General features: G+C 38.5%; 1 protein-coding gene across 11 annotated transcripts in view; it reads right to left on the bottom strand.

Moving 5' to 3' along the window:
• The window catches only part of LOC103558201 (S-adenosyl-L-methionine-dependent tRNA 4-demethylwyosine synthase TYW1), a 214,454-nt gene that overhangs the window by 15,667 nt on the left and 177,488 nt on the right, over positions 1 to 21,299 (bottom strand). For all 11 annotated transcript variants that reach the window (XR_011524726.1, XR_011524725.1, XM_008531059.2 and 8 more), the window contains one exon: positions 18,121 to 18,288. Coding sequence is in view for 9 of the 11 variants with exons in the window: in XM_008531059.2 (XP_008529281.2) it covers positions 18,121 to 18,288 (168 nt within the window). In the remaining 2 variants the exon portion in view is untranslated. The remainder of the gene's footprint in view (positions 1 to 18,120; positions 18,289 to 21,299) is intronic.

Below are 21,299 nucleotides of genomic sequence, written 5' to 3' on the forward strand. Positions count from 1 at the left end.
TATTCTAGAAGATAACAAAGGAAGAAATCTAGGTGACCTTGAGTTTGGAGATATAGTAGGATCCATGAAAGAAAAAACTGATAAGCTGAACTTTTTAAAAATTAAAAATGTTTGCTCTGAGAAAAGCAGAGTTAAGAGAATAAAGAGTTAAGTCATAGACCAGGAGAAAATATTTGCAAAATGCATCTGATAAATGATTTGTATCCAAAATATTTAAAAAAACTCTTAAAACTCAGCAATGAGAAAACAACAAATCCAATTAAAAAATGGGTGAAAGATCTGAACAGACACCTTATCAAAGATGTACAGATGGCAAATAAGCATAAGAAAAGATGTTCATTCATCTTCAAGACATTACGCACTTCTCAAAGCCTACAGAACTTCATAGCACAAATACTGAACCTTAAAGTATGCAAATGAAAAAAAAACCCACGTAGGAAGTCAGGAGACTCCCAGGAAGAGGTGGAGACTGAGGCAAGAGAACCTAACTAAATTACAAATGTGTGAAATAATGGGGAGGGAGCGGAAAAGGTGCTGACCTAAGTAATTCTGGAAATGAGTGGAACCTGTAAGACTAAAGGGAAAAGGAACTACACATCAGCACTGTATTCCAGGGTTGAAAATTCTGATACTGAAATACATGTATACTGGAATTGAATGATTAAGTAAATAGATGACTGATCACAGGAGCTGGAGCTAGGCTTCTCATTGTTGGAGAACTTACAAATAAGGAGAGGAGGCTAGAATGATTCATGTGGTAATGGATTAGAGTTTGAGACATCAGTATGCTTAGCTTAATACATATAAAATGATTAGAAATATAACTATTTACAGACATGTGCATATACAAGGTTAGTATACACACATATATTTCATTGCTCTGTCATCTGAGAGGGCCTAAAAGAAATGACACCTTAGTAGCAACAAGCACACTTTCACCCACATCTTGGTTTCTAACACCATTCTCCAATAAAATGAACAAAGGCTTCTGAGAGAAATGACTGATTCTAGGAATGGGGCAATAAATATACAAGAGGAGCCAGGAGTATCTTGTAGCACCAGAAAGTAAGAAGTGCTCAAAACAAATAAAAACAAATACCGCCCCCTGCCCCCCGCCTCCACATTGATGGGAGCACCTCATAGGACCATGGGAGCCAACTAAAAGAGCTCCTAATGACTAAAGCTAGATCAATTTCAGCAAAAGAAAGTAGAATTGGATTACAACCTAAAGTATAAAATAAATATCCATGAGTCTATACTGATATAAAAAATGATTGAATAAATTAATAAATGGGAAGAAGAGATAAACCTGTGCAGAACAACTCTAAATAATTTATGTAGATATTCCACCCTCAAAGATACAGAGCCTAACTCTCACTCCTTAGATATGGGCTACATATAGTTGCTTCCTTCCAAAGAGTACACTGTACAGTAAGGGAGAAGGGAAGAGTAATTTTACAGTGGAGAATCCTGACAAACACTACCTCAGCTAGCTGATCCAGGTCAACATCAGTAGTTGTAAATAATGTTGATAGTATGCATCCTTAAAATGATGTGATGAAAATGGCACTTTACCTCTGTGACCTTTCTCCTAAAAACCCATAACCCAAGTCTTATGAGAAAAACATCAGACAAATTTCAGTAGTAGTGCATCCTACAAAAAACTTCATGAATACTCTTCGAAGCCATTAATATCATCAAAATCTGAGAAACTGTCATAGCCAAGAGGAACCTAAAGCGACATGACAACTAAATGTAATGTGTTATCCTAGATGGGATTCCAGAACAGAAAGAGGACATTAGGTAAAACTGAAGGAAATCTAAACAAACTGGGGACTTTAGTTAATAATGTATCAATATTGGTTCCTTAATTGTAACACATGTACTACACCAATGTAAGATATTAACAACAGGCCAAATCCAAGGTATACAGAAACGCTTTTTCTGTAAATTGAAACTGTTCTAAAACACAAAGTCCATGCTTTTACAAAGTAAAGAATTAAGTTTCAAAACAATGCTATATGGATTCTGCAAGCTATATATATATAACCTACCACTTGGTTTCCACAGGCAGTGATATACTTTAATAGGATATCACCAATATGTAGAAGGAACTATTTCTCAACTAAAATGATCAAAATGTATTGGATTCACCAGGGTCTTAATGGCTTGCAGACTGATAGGACCAAGGTTACATTTAAGCTGCTAGACTGGAAACCCAAAAGCAGAGGGCTGACTGTAACTTCTTATCCTCAGTGACCCCTCCAAAGCACACAGGTCCGCCCTCCTCCTGTAGACCGCCTCCTGCAGGCAACTGTTGTCATGTCTTTGTTCCTTTAGCTCAACTTTGGAACAAAAATATGCTGACTTATTCATCTTAATGTGAGTCTATTACGTCTTTCCTTTGTTCAAAGTCAGAGAAACTCACTGAACTTTCTACTCCCATGTACTTTCCCATCTACTAAGGAGCCTGCCTCTCATCAATAGCAGAAACTCCTTTATCTAGAGTCTAAACATCACTTCTAAATGACAAAATTGTTCTGCAGAGATAATAAAAATAATCATCCATGTAAAAACTATTCCACTATAATAATTAAGAAGTGCTTTGCATGTGGTATGGCAATGACAAGATCACTGCACTGCAAAACACCACAGGGTATGGACAGAGTAATAAATATTAAATGGATTCTCCAGAGGCTATTTCATGTTGTGAAAGTCTCACAAATTTAATGTAGGATCTTTAAAGGTCATCTAAATGTAAGTATTCAACCAATGCTTGGGATCACCTGAGAATTTTTTTTTAAGATTACCTTACATTTGGGTCTATACAGTATCCTGGATCAGAGGAAATTTCAAATTTTTGAAGAGGGTAAAGAAAGAAATGCCACAATTGGGGGATTTTCAATGTTCCACTTTATGAAGTGTTCTTATTTCTGCTAGTCAACTTTGCTAGAAGAAAAAATATATAGTACAATAATAAGACAGACTTGCAACAAACATGGATGGGCATCAGTTCATGCTGCTGAAAAAGAGAGAGGAATGGTGACTGAGAAAACAACTAGATTAACAACCAGCAGGTCACTAATGGCCTTTAAAATAGCAAACTCAGTAGAATAAACATTTATTGAATAAATGAGTGCATGAATGATAAGAAGGAAGGAAGGTACTAAAATGGGCAAGATGGAACAATGTCTCTGATTAAGACAATTAAAAAGGAAAGCAGATGAAGGTGAAGAGGTGGTTAATTCACTAAGCAAACACTGAGAATGTAAAATGTTCTAGGTACTCCAGGAAGTGCTGGGGACGATGGACCTTGTGTCCCAGGAACCCACAGCTTTTTAGAGAAGGCAGCTTTATATATGTGCATACAGATTTGAGAGAAGTGGTCTCCAAGGAGATATTTCTTCTACAGTTTTACAGAGCAGAAATTTGCCCAGTCAATTGGGGTGCGGTGAGGTACTGCGGGCATTTCTGCCAGAAGACGTATCTTGGGGACATGCACAGAGGAAAAAGAAACAACATGGCAGTGCCTTGTAAAGTACCAGGGAGTGCACATGAAATGAAGCTGAAAAGGACTTGATTGTGAAGGCCATTACAAAGCAAATGAAATGTTTTTTCTCTTGAATGTTCTGTGAGATATTTCAAAAGTATAGCAGAGAAACAGCAGGCTTGGGATTGGCAGCATAAACAATGAGGAGGTTGTACAGTCGATATAACCTGTCAGTTATTTATGCACCAAATTATGTTTTGTGGATTCATCTAGTTTATAGGTTTTGCTTTGCTTTTCGATTTTTTCAGTTTCTTTCCTTTGTCTTTTAGTTGTATTTCTGCTTTTAGTACCTTTAAAGGGGTATTTATTTTTTTTGCATGCAGTGAAGTTTTACATTTTTAAAAATATTTTTTATTAAGGTAACACTGGTTTATAACATTACATAAATTTCAAGTGTACATGATTATATATGGACTTCTGTATAGACTACATCATGTTCACCACCAAAAGGCTAGTTGCTATCTGTCACAGTACATATGTAACCCTTTGCCACTTTTGCCCTCCCCTCACTCCCTTCCACAATCTGTTCTCCGTTACCTACGTGTTTGTTTATCTTCCACACATGAGTAAAGTCATATAGTAATTCTCTTTCTCCATCTGATTTATTTCACTTAGCATAACACCCTTAAGGTCCATCCATCTTGTTACAAATGCCACAATTTCATCTTTTCTTTTGGCTGAGTGGTATTCCATTCTATGTATATACCACATCTTCTTTATACATTCATCCCTTGATGGGCACGTGGGTTGCTTCCAAGTCTTGGCTATTGTAAACAATGCTGAAAAAAAAAAAACCAGGGGTGCATATATCTTTTTGAATTAGTGTTTTTGTGTTCTTTGAATAAATATCCAGAAGTGGAATACCTGGATTGTGTGGTAGTTCTATTTTTAATTTTTGAGGACTCTCCATATTGTTTTCCATAGTGCTGCACCAATTTACATTTCCACTAGCAGTGTATCAGTGTTCCCTTTTATCAACATCCTCTCTAACACTTATTTTTCCAGTCTTTTTAATAATAGCCATTCTGATGGGTGTAAGGTGATATCTCTTTGTGGTTTTGATTTGCATTTCCCTAATAGTAATATTGAACATATTTTCATGTATGTATTTTTTCTGCACATATTCTTTGGGAAAATGTCTGTTCAGATCCTCTGCCCATTTTTTAATTGGGTAGTTCATTTTTTTGCTGTTCAGTTGTATGAGTTCTTTATTTATTTTGGATACTAATCTCTTACTGGATATATGATTTGCAAATATCTTCTCCCAACTGGTAGGTTGTCTTTTTGTTTGGTTGAGCATTTCCTTTGCTGGAAGAAGCTTTTTAGTTTGATGTAGTCCCATTTGTTTGTTTTTTCTTTTGTTCCCCTTGTCCAAGGAGACATAACCAAAAAGATATTGCTAAGACCTTTGTCAAAGTGCGTACTGCCTATGTTTTCTAGGATTTTTATGGTTTCAGTTCTTACATTCAAGTCTTTAATACATTTTGAGTTAATTTTTGTGTATGGTGTACAACAGTGGTCTAATTTCATTATCTGCATGTGGCTGTCCAGTTTTCCCAGCACTATTTATTAAAAAGACGTTCCTTTCTCCATTGTATGTTGTTGGCTGCTTTGTCAAAAATTAGCTGTCCATAAATGTGTGAGTTTATTTCTGGGTTCTTGATTGTGTTCCACTGATCTGCACGTCTGTTTTGTGCCAGTACCACGATGTTTTGATTACTCTACCTTTGTAGTACACTTTGGTATCAGGGAGTGTGATACCTCCAGCTTTGTTCTTTTTTCTCAGGATTCCTTTGGCTATTCGGGGTCTGTTGTTCTATACAAATTTTAGGTTTCTTTGTTCTATTTCTGCGAAAAATATCATTGGGATTTTGATAGCGATTGCACTGAATCTATAAATTGTTTTAGGTAATAATATGCACATTTTAATTATGCTAATTCTTCCAATCCATGAGCACAGACTCTTTCCATTTTTTGTGTCTTCCTTGATTTCTTTCAAAAAATGTCTTGTAAGTTTTCAGTGTACAGGTCTTTCACCTCCTTGGTTAAATTTATTCCTAGGGCTTTTACTTTTTTTGTTCTGATTGTAAATGGGATTGTATTCCTCATTTCTCTTCTGCTAGTTCGTTGCTAGTGTATAGAAATGCAACTTTTTTATGCTGATTTTGTATTCTGCAACTTTACTGTATTTGCTAATTATTTCTAATAGTTTTTGGTGGATTCTTTAGGGTTTTATATATAACATCATGCAAATAGTGACAGTTTTACTTCTTTTCCAATTTGGATACATTTTATGTCTTTTTCTTGCCTCATTGCTCTGGGTAGAATCTCCAATGCTATGTTGAATAAGAGTTGTGAGAGTGGGCATGCTTATCTTGTTCCTGTTCTTAGAGGGATTCCTTTTAGTTTTTCACCATTGAGTATGATGTTGGCTGTGGGTCTGTCATAGGTAGCTGTTATTATGTTGAGGTACTTTCCTTCTATGTCCATTTTATTCAGGGTTTTTATCATAAATGGATGCTGAATCTTGTCAAATGCCTTCTCTGTATCTATTCAGATAATCATGTGATTTTTTTCTTTATTTTGTTACTGTGGTATATCACATTGATTGAGCTGTGGATATTGAAGCATCCTTGCATTCCTGGAATAAACTCCACCTGATCATGGAGAACGATCCTTTTAAAGTATTGTTGTACTCAATTTGCTAACATTTTGTTGAAGATTTTTGCATCTATGTTCACCAGAGATAATGGCCTGTAATTTTCTTCTTTTTGTGTTGTCCTTGTCTGGTTTTGATACCAGGAGAATGCTGGCCTTGTGAAATGAGTTAGGAAGTGTTCCTTACTCTTCAATTTTTTGGAAGCATTTGAGAAAGATAAGTAATAAATCTTCTCTGAATGTTTGGTAGAATTGACCAGAGAAGCTGTATGGTCCTAGACCTTCGTATTTTGGGAGGTTTTTGATTACTGTTCCAACGTCTTTACTAGTGATTGGTCTATTCAAATTCTCTATTTCTTCTTGATTCAGTTTTGGGAGGTTATATGATTCTAAAAATTTATACATTTATGCTAGTTTATCCAATTTTTAGAAGTATAGCTTTTCATAGTATTCTCTTATAATCCTTTGTATTTCTGTGGTATCTGTTGTAATTTCTCCTCTTTCATTCCTGATTTTATTTATTTGAGTGTCTCTCTTGTTTTCTTAGTGAGTCTGGCTAAGGCTTTGTCAATTTTGTTTATCTTTTCAAAGAACCAGTTCTTAGTTCCCTTGATCTTTTCTATTGTCTTTTTAGTTTCTTTTTCATTTATTTCCACACTCATTTTCATTATTTCCTTCCTTCTATTGACTTTGGGCTTCATTTGTTCTCTTTCTAGTTCTATAAGGTATAGTGTTAGATTGTTCATTTGCGATTTTTTTCTTGTTTCTTGAGGTAGGCCTGTATTGCCACATACTTCCCTCTTAGTACCACTTTTGTTGCACCCCATAGATTTTGGTATGTTGTGTTTTCATTTGTCTTCAGGTATTTTCTGATTTCTCCTTTGATTTCTTAATTGATCCAATAATTGTTCAGTAGCATGTTGGTTAGTCTCCACATATTTGTGACTTTTCCACCTTTCTTCTGGTAGTTCATTTCTAGTTTCATACCACTGTGGTCAGAAAAGATGCTTGATATGATTTCAGTCTTTTTAAATTTATTGAGACTTGTTTTATTTCACAGCATGTGGTCTATCTTTGAGACTGTTCCATGTGCACCAGAGAAGAATGCATATTCTGTCGCTTTTGGATGGAATGTTCTATATATATCTATTAAGTCCACCTAGTCTAGTGTTTCACTTAAGGCCAATGTTTGCTTGTTGACTTTCTGTCTAGATGATGTATCCTTTGATGTAAGTGGGGTATCAAAGTCCCCTAGTATTATTCTGTTGCTGTCAATTTCTCTCTTTAGGTCTGTTAAGTTGCTTTATTTAGTTCGGTGCTCCTATGTTAGGTGCATATATATTAACAAATGTTTTGTCTTCTTGATAGACTGTCCCCTTTACGATCATATAATGTCCACCTTTGTCTCCCTTTATCTTTTTTGGCTTGAAGTCTATTTTGTCTTACTTGTCTATTTTGTCTTTTTGTGGCTTGAAGCTCTAAGTATGGCTACGCCTGCTTTCTTTTGGTTGCCATTTGCTTGAAGTATCATCTTCCATCCCTTCACTTTGAGCCTATGTTTACCTTTAGAGCTGAGATGGATCTCCAGAAGGCAGCATATTGTTGGGTCTTGTTTTATAATCCATCCATCCACTCTGTCTTTCAATTGGTGAATTCAATCTATTTATATTTAGGGCATTTATTGTTATATAAGGATTTAATACTGCCATTTTATCTTTTGTTTTCTAGTTGCTCTATATTTTCATTGTTTCTTTTTCCTTGTGCTTCTGTCTGCCATTTCAGTTTGGTTTTCTGTGATGTGTTTCTCAATTTCTTCATTCTTTTTATGTTTTGTGGCTGCTCTGAAGGTTTGCATAAAAGATCACATGGATGAGATAGCATCTTGTTTCCATTTCCCTGTTTCTGCTGACAGCACCTTTGCAGATAACAGTATTCCTGGCTTACAGTTTTTATCTTTCAATATTTTGAATATATCATTCTACTCTTTCCTGGCCTGTTGAGTTTCTGCTGAGAAATCTGCTGACAGCCTAACTGGGCTTCTTTTGTAGGCTATTGGTTTTTTTCCTCTGTGGTCATCCTTAATATTCTTTGTCACTGACTTTTGACAGTTTTAACATAATGTGCCTTGGATAAGGTCTTTTTGTGTTAAGATAACTAAGTGTTCTATTAGCATCATGTGCTTGTACATCCAGTTCCTTCCTCAGGTTTGGGAACTTCTCAGGTATTCTTGCTTTAAATAAGCTTTCTGCTCCATTCTCCCTGTGGGATACCCATTACCCTTATGTTGCTTTTCCTAACTGAGTCAGATAATTCTTGAGTAGAGTTTCTCCATTTTGAAAAAATCTTAGTTCTCCTCTTCCACCTGAATCATTTCTACATTCATATCTCCGAAGGTTGTTGGGTCTGCAGGTGCCATTGCTGCAGGTCGGGGGCCCACGTTGCGGGTGCTGCTGCAGCTGAGGGGAACTGGAGTCAAGGGCTCTGATGCTGACAATACTGGGCTCCTCACGGCCTCAGGTGCTCTTGCCACATGTGCCATCTACATTGCTGCTCCCAGGTTTTCCATGCATGGTGGCACCACTGCTGCCAGGGGGGCTGAGTTTCTAGGTGTTATCACTATTGCTGGGTGGGCCAGGGTTACAAGAGCCATTGTAGTTCCTGAAGCCTCTGGCCTGGGGCACTGGCATACTTTCTTGAGCCTCAGGTTATGGGCACTGCCACCATTGCTGGAGGCACTGGGGTCTTGGATGCAGCCCCCACTGCTGGGAGGGCAGGGGACAGAGGTGCTACCACTGTGGGAGAGGGAGGCGACTGGGTCACAGGTACCACTGCAGTTCCTGGAGCCTCCAGTCACAGGTGCTGCAGCAGTTCCTGCAGTGTCTGGGAACATGGGCTGCCTTGGTTCCTGGAGCCTCTGGTCACATGGTCACAGGTACAGCTAGCCTACTTATTAAATGGGATCTGATTAGGATTAGAAAAAAATGTTTCCATGTAAGTTTCAGGGAAATTTTTCCAGCAACACTGCAGGGGAAGCCTTGAAATCATACTGGGTGACACTTTTTTTTTTTGAGGAAGATTAGCCCTAAGCTAACCACTGCCAATCCCCCTCTTTTTGCTGAGAAAGACTGGCGCTGAGCTAACATCCATGCCCACCTTTCTCTCCTTTATAGGTGGGACGCCTACCACAGCATGGCTTTTGCCAAGCGGTGCCATGCCTGCACCCGGGATCTGAACCGGTGAAGCCCGGGCTGCCGAGAAGCCAAACATGCAAACTTAACCACTGCGCCACCGGGCCAGCCTCAGGGGTGACACTTTTAACATAAACAAAGAAAATAAGTTTACAAAGTGGAAATAATCTGCTAATAAGAAACAGTGCCAAGTGGACTGGCAATACTGTTCACTGGAAAGATAGTAAACCAAAAATTTTAAATGTAAAATCTGTATAGTTATAAGACTCCTGGTTCAGGACAAGATGGAGTAGACGTATTTCTCCCACTAAGTACTGCTAAAAACCTTATACATTATGTGTGAAAGAAACATAAGGAGACTCTGAAGGGTGGATATAAGAAGGCAGACTAGCTAGGGACCTCGGGACCTGAGGAGCAACACAGTAGTATGGTTCCCTGAGTTTTATTTTTGGCTCGCATATCCCGGACTGGGTGCTGGAACCAAGAAGCCTGGTTGAAGCCTTTAACCCAGAAAAACCAATGGGCATGAATAATTAAAAAAGAACAAAAACCCCAAATAAAGCCTGCTCTCCTTAGTCAAAGGCAGGAAAGGGGTAGCCCAACAAGACAGAAAACTTTCAGACAATAACCACCCTAGGCCACGAGAAAAACTGGCCTCATTCTCACCCATCAGTAAACACTGAGTGGAGAACGTAGACTTCCACCTTTGCCCAGATGTACTGCACTGTACCTCTACCCCACCCCACTCCTGGGGAGGAGTCAGAGAAAGTCCAGTGGAGAATCTTGCGATCTCAGCCCTGCTCTGTGGTGTCAGTGGAAATTCTGTAGGGAGCCTTGACTTTCATCCCCATCCAGTTGTAACAATGTGCCTCTCCCCATTCACATTAGAGTGGTGTCAGAGGAAGCTTAGTGGACAGCCAGGACTTTCACCACAGCCCAGGTGCAATGAGGGCCCCACTTTCATGCCATAACGTCAGTGGGGAGCAGCAATGAGGTGATCCTCATTCCTAGTGAGAGTGGTATCAGAGGAGGCTGAGGGAAGTGCCTGAACTTCCATCCCCACTTAGCAGCAATGAGGCCTCCCTGCCTGAGTAGGTCAAGGAGCCCGAGTGGGGAACCTGGACTTCTACATCTACCTAGCAATAATAAGGTGACTCTCCTACATCTCATCCCCACTGGTAGAGTGTCAAAAGAGGCCTGTAGAACAGAAGATTTAAATAAGATGGAGAGTCTCACAGTCTAATACACAAAATGTTCAGGATACAAATGAAAATCAATTGTCATACTAGGAAAAAGGAAAATCTGAACTTGAATTAAAAAAGACCATCAAAAGACACCAGCATTAAGATGACACATATGTTGGAATTATCTGATAAGGATTTTAAAGCAGCCATAAATATGCCTCAATGGATAGTTTTAAACACTTGAAACAAGTGAAAAACAAAGTTAAATAAAAGAAAGAAGAATTAAATGGAAATTCTAGAACTCAAAAATACAATAACCAAAATAAAACTCAATGGGTGGGTTCAATAGGAAATGGGAGGACAGAAAAAAGTATCAGTGAACTTGAAATTGGAACAATACAAAGTATCCAACCTTAACAACAAAGAAACAACGCCTCAGGCACCTGTGGGACCAAAACAAAAGACCTAGTATTTGTGTGGTCAGAGTCGCAAAAAGAGAGGAGAAAAGAGAGTGGGGCTGAAAAAGTATTTGAGGAGACAATGGCTAAAAATTTCCCAAATTTGTAAAAGACATAAACCTAGAGATTCAACAAACTGAGCATACTTGAAACAGGATAAACCCAAAGATATCTAAGCCAAAACACAACATAATCAAATTTCTGAAAACTAAAGATATGAAAAGTATAAAATCTTGAAAGCAGTGAGACAGAGACAATACCTTACCTACTGGAGAAAAACAAATAACAGGATTTTTCATGAGACACCAGGGAAGCCAGAAGGAAGTCTTGAAAGAAAACAACTGTCAATCCAGAATTCTTATCTAGCAAAAGTATCCTTTAGGAAAGAAAAGGAAACCAAGATATTGTCAGAAGTAGAAAAACTAAAAGAAGTGGTTGCATCACATCAACTCTAAAGAGAGTCCTAAAGAAAGTTCTTCAGACACATAGAAAAGATTCCAAAGGAAACTTGGAACCATCAGGAAGGAGAAAGAACAGAAAGAGTAAAAATATAGGTAAATACAATAGGTAAATACAATCAACTTATCTTCTTTTCTTGAGTTTTCTAATGGCTGATGCAAAATTTATCACATTACCTATTATGGTTTTCAATGTATGTGCAGGAAATATTTAAGATGTTTAAATGAGGGAGGTTAAGGGACTTAAAGAGAGATTTCTACATTTCATTCAAACTAGCAAAATGTTGACTTCAGTTGAGTTTGATATATATGTACAATGTAATAGACCAACTACTAAAAAGTCTATACAAAGAAATACACTCAACAACACTACAGATAAATCAAAATGGAATTCTAAAATAGATTGGCAGGTACATTAAAAAAGCATGACCAACTATACATTGTCTCCAGGAACCTCACTTCAAATATATGATATAGGTAGGTAGAAAGTAAAAGGATGGAAAAAGATATACAAACAGCATATCAAAAACAAGCAAACAGCAATCAAAGAAAAAAAAGGCAGGAGTGGTTACCTTACCGCCAGAAAAAGCAGACTCCAAAGAAAAGAAAATTACTAGGGATAGAGAGGGACATTACATAACGAAAAAAGGGTCAAATCCACCAAGAAGGTATAGAAGTTCAAAATGTGTATGCACCAGCCAACACACTTGCAAAACACGTGAAACAAAAAAATAATGGAACTGAAAGGAGACACAGAAAACTCACAATTACAGCTGGAGACCTCAATACTTCTCACTCAACAATTGATAGAACTATACAGATAATCAGCAACGATACAGAAGAACTCAACATCACCCCCAACCAACAGGATGAAGTAGACATTTACAGAACAGTCACTGACAAATAGGAGAACACTTACTCTTAGCAAGCACATGCAAAACATTTACCAAGATAGACCACATCCTGGTCCATAAAGCAAACCTCAACAAATCAAAAAGAACTGAGATCATGGGGCTGGCCCCGTGGCCGAGTGGTTGGGTTCGCACACTCCGCTGCAGGCGGCCCAGTGTTTCATTGGTTCGAATCCTGGGCGCGGACATGGCACTGCTCATCAAAGCCACGCTGGGGCAGCATCCCACATACCACAACTAGAAGAATCCACAACGAAGAATATACAACTATGTACCGGGGGGCTTTGGGGAGAAAAAGGAAATAATAAAATCTTTAAAAAAAAAAAAAAAAAAAGAACTGAGATCATACAGAGTGTGTTCTCTGACCATAACAGAATCAAACCAGAAACCAATAACAGAAACATAAGAGGAAAATCTCCTAACACTAGGAGACCAAACAGCAAACTACTAAATAACCCATGGGCCATAGAGGAGCATTTATAGCAGTGAATGCTTACATTAGAAGAGAGGCAAAATCAATAATCTAAGCTCTCATCCAAAGAAACTAGAAAAAGAAGAGCAAAAGAAACCCAAAGTAAACACAAAAAAGGGCACAGAAAAGAGAAGGGCAAAAATCAATGAAATTGAAATCCAAAAAATAGAGAAAAATCAATTAAACAAAAAGCTGGTTCTTTGAAAGACCAATAAAATCAACAAACCTCAAGAAAGACTAAGAAAGACAAAACAGAGAAGACAAATCAGAAATGAAATGGAATGTTGTGCAGACATCAAAAGGAAAATAAGGTAACACTATGAACAATTTACTCACATAAATTTCACAACTTACATGAAAGGGACCAACTCTTTGAAAAACACAAACTACCACAACTCACCCAAGATGAAAGATAATTTGAATAGCCCTGTCACTATTAAACAAATTTAACTCATAATTTTAAAACTCCTCCAAAAGACATCCTTAAGACCAGACAATTTCACTGGAGAATTCTAATAAACACTTAAAGAAGAATTAACACTAATTCTATACAATCCCTCCTAGAACACAGAAAAGGAGGAAACATTTCTCAACCTATTTTATGAGGCCAGTATTACTTTGATATCAAACCAACAGAAAGACAAAATTAAAAAGAAAACAAAACTATAGAACCTCATGAATAACAAGACAAAAATCTTTACCAAAATATTAGCAAACAGAAGTCAGCAATATAAAACAAGAAACACACATAATGACCATGTAGGGTTTATTCCAGGACCGCAATGATGGTTCAATAATCAAAAATCCATCATATTAACAGATAAAAGCAGTAAAATCACATGCTCACATCAATTGAGAAAAAACACTTGACTTAATTCAACATCCATTCTTAATAAAAACTGTCAAAATACTAGGAATAGAGGGTAACTTCCTCAACTTGGAAAAGAACATGTACAAAAAAGCTAGAGCTAACACCATGTTAAATAGGAAAAAGCTAAATGCTTTCCCCCTAAGATCAGAAAAAAGGGAATGATGTCCAAAATCACCATTCTTATTCAATAAAGTATTAGAAGTCTATGCAATGGAAAGGAAGGAATAAAACTGTCCCTATCTGCAGATGAAATAATGATCTATGTAGAACATCTTAATAAATCTGCAAAAATTCCTCCCAGAATTAGTTAGTAAGTTGAGAAAGGTTGCAGGATACAACAACATACAAAAATTTAATTTTATTTCTACATACTAGCAACGAACATGTAAAACTGAAATTAAAAATACATTATAAATTAAAAAATTAGAAATTAAATATCCAAGAAGAAATGCATATTTAAAAAATTGCAAATACATTAGACCAGGCCAGCCTGGTGGTGTAGTGGTTAAGTTCGTGTCCTCCACTTTGGCAGCCCAGGGTTCACAGGTTTGGATCCCAGGCACAGACCTAGCACCACTTGTCAAGCCACACAGTGGCGGCATTCCATATGAAATAGGGGAAGATTGGCACAGATGTTAGCTCAGGGCTAATCTTTCTCACACACACACACACACAAACAACACTGGAAATTAAAAATACACTTTATAATTGCTATAAAAAAAAGAAACAGGTATAAAACTAACAAAGCACATTAGGACTTGTGTCCTGAAAACTATAAAACTATAAAATGCTCATTAAAGAAATCAAATAGATGGAGAGATAGATCATGTTCATGAAATGCAAATGAAGACCCAGTGAGAACACTACAGACGTCTTAGAACAGCTAACCTTAAAATGTCAATATCAAATGCTGCTTAGGATACGGAGAAACTGGACTTTTCATACACTGCTGGTAAGAATGCAACCTAGTACAGCTACCTCTCTAAAAAAACAAAAACAAAACAAGCCCAAAACATACACTTACCATATAACCTAGAAATTGTACTCCTGGACATTTATCCCTGAGAAATGAACACTTATGTCCACACAAAAACCTGTACAAGAATGTTCAAAGCGGCTTTACTTGTAATAGCCCAAAACAGGGAAAAACCAAAATGCTCAATAGGTAAATGGTTAAACAAATCATCCAGACCATGGACTATGACTCACCAATAAAAAGGAACACACTATTGACATGTGCAACAAGTCAGATGAATCTCAAGGGCATCACTCTGACTGCAAAAGGCCAATCTCAAACGCTCACATATTTTACGATTCTGTTTATAATGATTCTCAAGATGATAAAATTATAAGAGATGGAAAACAGATTAGTGGTTGCCAAAGGTTAGGGATAGCTGGGGGTCGAGGGTGGGTTTGACTATAAAGGAGTAGCATGAGAAAGATCTTTGTGGTAAGAGAACAGTCTTTAACTTGATGGTGGTGGCGATTATGTGAATCTACATGTGATAAAATGGCATAGTACTACACACACACAAATGAGTGAGTTCAAAACTGGTGAAATCTGAATAAGGTCTACTGATTGTACCAATGTCTATTTCCTCGTTGTGATAATGTACCGCAGTCATAAAGATGTTATCACTGGAGAAAACTGGGTACATGAGACCTTTCTGTAGTATTTTTGTAGTTTCCTATGAATCTATAATTATTTCAAAGTAAAAAGACTTGGTATTCAGTTTCTGGCTGTCTTCCGGTATAAGAGGAAAGTAATCCTTCAACACAACCCTTGCACTTGTAGTCTCATTCCCCAGGTTTGGGAAGTTCTCTGCTATTGTTTCTTTGAACAAGCTTTCTGCTCCATTCTCCTTCTCTTCCCTCTCTGGGATACCTATAATCCTTATGTTGCATTTCCTAATTAAGTTAGATATTTCTCTGAGAGCTTCTTTATTTCTTTTTAGTCTTAGTTCTCTCTTCTCCTCCCTCTGAAGCATTTCTATAGTAACTGTCCTCTAAATTGCTAATTCAGTCTTCCATATTGTCAGTTCTGTTGTTTTGGGACAAAAGTCCAGATTTTTCTTTATCTCAACCATTGTGTTCTTCATCTCCAACAATTCTGATTGATTCTTCTTTAAAGTATCGAACTCTTTTGTGAAGAACCTCCTTAATTTGTTAATTTGTCTTTCTGTGTTTTCTTGTCATTCCATTTTTTGATGATAGCTATTTTAAATCCTTTGTCATTTACGTTATGGATTTCTGCGTCTTCAGGGTTGGTTTCTGGGTACTTGTCATTTTCCTTCTGGTCTGGGGATTTCATATACTTTCTCATACTGCTTGATGGTGTGGATTTTTGCCTCTGCATGGTGGTGTTATTTGGTCGCCACTGCCACATACCTCCACTGGGTGGGGATTAGGTGCTGTGTATTCTGGGCCTAGCATGATCAGGAACTCCCCAGCTCTAGCCACTGACTGCTTTTCTCACTGTGTGACGCTCTGGCTCACGGCAGATCTGGAGCACTGGGCAAGGTGGGGGGGGCCTCTCCTTCACCTGCACTTCCCCCGCCTCTGCTTCACTCTCTGTGTTGAGCTCTGAGTGATCCCAGGACTGGCATGTCAGGCAGGGGAATGGGCACTTTCTTATACCTGTGTGCCTCCCCCAACCTCTGCCTCTCTCTCTGCGTGGTGCTCTGGGCACTCATGGAGCTCCACCAGCTGCCACTTCTCTCTCTGCACCATGCTCTGGGAGATCATGGGGCTGGAGAGCTGTATGGGCACGGGGCACCTCTCTTCAGCTGTGCACCTCCCCAAGTCAGTCCCTCTTTCTCTGTGCCGCACTCCTGGTGATCATGGGGCTGGAGAGCCCAGCGGGGATGGTGCACCTCTCCTCAGCTGCATACCTCCCCGAGCTGGCCCCTCTCTCACTGTGCCATGCTCTGGCCAATCATGGAGCTGGAGCACCAGGCAGAGACAGGGTGCCTCTCCTCAGTTTGCACCTGCCCCAGCCAGCCCCTTTCTCACTGTGCTGCCCTCTGGGCAATCATGGAGCTGGACCACTCGGCAGGGACAAGGTATCTCTCCTCAGCTGTACACCTCCCCCAGCCAGCCCCTCCCTCACTGTTGCACTCTGGACGATCATGAGGCTGGAGTGTAGGGCTGGAATACCTGGTGGGGATGGGGTGCCTCTCCTGAGCTGCGTACCTCGCCCAGTTAGACCCTCTCTCACTGTGCTGTGCTCCAGGTGATCATGGGGCTGGAGTGCCAGGTGGGGACAGGATACCTCTTCTCAGCTGCTCACATCCCCAAGTCGCAGCCTCTCTCTGCAGAGCTATCAATCAGCTTCCACTTCCTCTGGAGGATCCAGCCCCACCACCACCTTCAAATGCATGGCTGCGTGGGTCTCTCAGACGTCTTTTGTGTTGTGTTTAAGTCCTCTGTTGGTGTATGAATGTCCTTTTTATTGTATTTTAGAGGGGAGAGTCCAAGCGAAGAGCTCACTCTACCATGATGCTGACATCACCATGTCTGGCTTTGTTTTTCACCTTGGGCATTGTTTTCAAGGTTCATCCATGCCCACTCATTTTTAAAAGCATTTTTTAAAGGAGAATTTGAACAAAGAACTAGGCAGAGTAGTCTAATGAACCTCTATGTATCCATCATGTAGCCTCAACAACCCTTAACCCATCCACACACCCATGTACTTCTCACCTCATAATATTCTGAATTAAATCCCAGACACTACATTATTTCTATGTAAATATTTTAGTAAGGATATATTATCACAGCTATTCTAACACTGGTCTTCTGATTAAGGTTTTTTCCTCCTTATTTTAATGACCTATCTCTACCAACAACTGAATTTTTCCTGTGCTAGGCATTATTTACACTAGATTTGGGTACCTATTTTGTCCAATAAAAGCAGTAAAGGGGAAAAACAGGAACCAGAATCCTAGAAAAATTTCTCCAGAGGCCAAGATTCAAAGTGATCTAAAATTTGATAAACTACCTCAATATTTCTTCTGACAGAAACACTCATATGAGGGTTATTTACTATGTTAGCTTTCCCTTGTCATTCTGGAAAAGGACTAGAGGTTATTACAAGGATGTCTTGGTTTTGTTTTTTAGCATGCACCAATTACAAAGCAGAAAGCACTTCAAGTGCCTAGGTGAGGACTAAAAACAAAGCAATTTTCCACAGAAAAGAGAGTTTATGAGCCCCAGAGGCAGAATTTAGAGCTTTCTTAATGTTTGTTTTAGAAAAGGTAGCAAACAAGCAGATATTCACTATAAGAGGGCTGAGGGGAAAATAAAGAGAAAAGAGAAGAAAAGAGCAGTAATGATAAGGATGATAGAAGAATGACTATTTGTGTTATTCTTACCTTTTTGTGAGCTATCAGGAGGCAGTTGGAGTGTTCATGTTCACAAGCAATTTCATAGTTGGGGATCAGATCCACCAACTCATGGACAAAGCGTACCACTTCCTCATGCCAGGGCACATTGGCCATGGTAAGACTGCTTGCTGAACTCTCTCCACAGTAGGTAACACCCTGTGGGAACATTACAACAGTTAGAGAGAGTTACAGACCTACTTAAATGTCACAGAGTAAGAGTTTCAGAGCTGGAAAGGCTTCTGGAAGTCATCCAATCCAATCCATATTTTAAAGTGAAGAAAGTGATACAAAGATGATAAAATTTTCTTAGAAGCTCATACAAGTAGTTAGTGACAAAGACAGCACTAGAGAGCCCAGGCTGATGCTCTTTCCACTCTATGACAAGGCTGGTGCTTGGGCACCTGTGCTTTGTGCTATGTCACAATCTATATTGTCTAGTCACAATAATATATTTGAACCAATAATATATCTTTTCATTCAGCTTCATTTGTGCACTATAATAGATTAATTCCCAAGGGAGTATAATCCCCTAGTACAATAATGGAGGCATAGTTGATACCCATAAAAATTCACTGCACAATTTATTCACTGCAAAAATAAGATGTGCTCCCATTTTCCAGTATAGTTTAGACTTGAGATGGTAAAGTTTTTCTGAAATGGGCCAGATAGGGATCCCTTTGAATTATTCTTTAAGAAGATCATTTTATAATGTATTCTATATATCGATAGGTATAAAGACGGAATCGTGCCAAAAACGCAATAAATTTGTGGATATACATACATACCTTTACACATACATACATGTATATACACGTACCTCACCTCTACAGAAATCCCTATTCAGTACAATGCAATAAGATAAGTTGGCTTCTGACTCTTTTGAACTCTATCTGACAGCCCAGGCATATAAGACACCAAAGTTTCATAAAACTAAGTTCTCTATTTGGTAAGTTATATAATAATAAATGATTAATTTTCTAGTAATAACAGCTATCTTAACTTTATAGGCTCTTTAAATAACCCAGAATCAAACTTTCTTGACAAATAGTTTGAATACTGTTGATATGCTGCTGCTAACTAAAATAAAGGGAATAACTAAAATAAAACAACAATAATAACCACTCACACCCTCTCAACACACATGACACAGACACACAGAGACAGACTGGATGGGGTAGAAGAACATTAAATCAAAAATCCATAAATGAGCACTGAAGACTGACCCTGACCCTACAGATGGCAGGGCTAGGATTGGCTGACAACCCCGATGAGCTCTGCAAAACGCTCTACTCCAGAAGGCTGTTCAAAAAGATCACTGGTATACTAAACTGAGATGACTTGCTTAACAGGAACTCAGGTGACCCATAATAAACACGAGAATCCTCTCTATCAGCTCAATGATTTATAGAATTCATTAAAGTGAGTTGGAGTTTTAGGTGAATAAAAAAAGCAAATAATACAATAGTTTAAAAAAATCTTTAAGAAAGCATGGCTGAAAAGTTGTGCTAAACTCACCCAAATATGTAAAAACCATGAAAATAATTTATTGATAGGTCAAATTAGCTATGAAAATAAACTTTATTTCAATTTCAATACTGTTTATGATGTGTGAATTACATGAACAACCACGAACATAGTAGCTAATTCAAAGGAATTTATTTTGAATATTTAAAAAAATTAGTTCACCGAAGCAGAGGTTTTAGATAAGATCTTAAATTCACGACATGACTTTGAAAAGCATTTTAATATTTCTTATTCAGCAATAATAAATCATGAAATGTTAAGGAGAGATTTGGTCTGGAAATGAAATGAGAGAATGAATGCCATAGTTCATTATTATGCCTTCACATAATACTTTTCCAAACATTCACATGATGCTTTATAGGTAACAAAGGATTTTCACATGAACGTTCTCATTTTAACAGACAAAATGCTGTAAGGTAGGCAGTATGGGTAACTTCCTGAACCAATCATAGAGCCTGAGGCTTCACCATGACAGAAATGCTACGGGCAGAAACTGGGCTCAGTGAATTAGCATGTCGAGTCACCGTCAAGAACCCCTGACCCTTCACTTAGTTTAGCTCCTAATGCCCCACTCTCTGGTGCTCCCCTTTCTGCTTTGGCTACTTCACTTCATCCTACAATCTTGTCTACTGATGACTTGCCCTGACTTTATTCTTGACCACACTTGATCCTAAATTGTCGAAAAACCTTTCATTTTCCCTTCTATCACAGCTGTCTGCCACCTTCTCATCCCACCACTACCCCTATGCCTGCCCCATTTATCACCAGCACCAAGTTCTGCCCTCACAATTTTGAAAAGAGAATGACCTCAAGAAAACAGATGGGTACAATGTGATAATCCAAAAGCATTCACTCCAGAATCTAAGGGTTGAGGAGTGACAAGCAGACCCAAAGAAAGTTCCTGAAGACGAGGACTACTTATGCATCTTCAGGTTTACAGTGCAAAGCACAACCCACACCATTACATTGGTAACTTTTGGATGGATCACTCTGCTCTAGAAATACAGGCCATAAGGTCTTTTTTACTGGCTGCCCGGAAAGTTTACCTGTGGATTCAAGATCTGTGGGAAGAGTAGTATTTTGGCAGTTTGACTATTCGACATTCTAATTAAACTGACTGGGTGTCAGAAGACTCCTGATATCGTTTTCGTCTCCTATAGTTTAATGAGAAAAGAAACGTTGTCTCCATGACTTTTTGCAGCAATATACCCAAAATGTGTCACTCCTTTATCCTAAAAATGCCTCAATAGCTTCCCCCGCAAAAACAGCCCAAGCTTCTCAGCATGGCACATGAAGCCTTCTCACGCGACTGCCCCACTTCAGTGTCCAGTCTCTACCTGGCTAAATTCTCCACCATTTCCTTAATCTCCTCTCAGGAACCCCTAGCCCATCTGACCCCAATCTCACCAAATCCTGTGCATACCTCTTATCAGATAACTAGTATAACGATGTGTCTCAATTCTGAGCTTAGAGGGCAGCGGCTGTACTTTGTTCTTCTCTGTACCCCTAACCAATCTATGCCGAATGCTCTAAGGATCAAGTCACATATTCTTCTACGACATTAAACTCCAGAACTCTTTTCCGATTTAACATAAAATTTCATTCATATTATTCAGGATTTTTCTACGTTTTAATGATTATGA

Source organism: Equus przewalskii, chromosome 12, assembly GCF_037783145.1.
Source record: "Equus przewalskii isolate Varuska chromosome 12, EquPr2, whole genome shotgun sequence".
Lineage (NCBI taxonomy): Eukaryota > Metazoa > Chordata > Mammalia > Perissodactyla > Equidae > Equus > Equus przewalskii.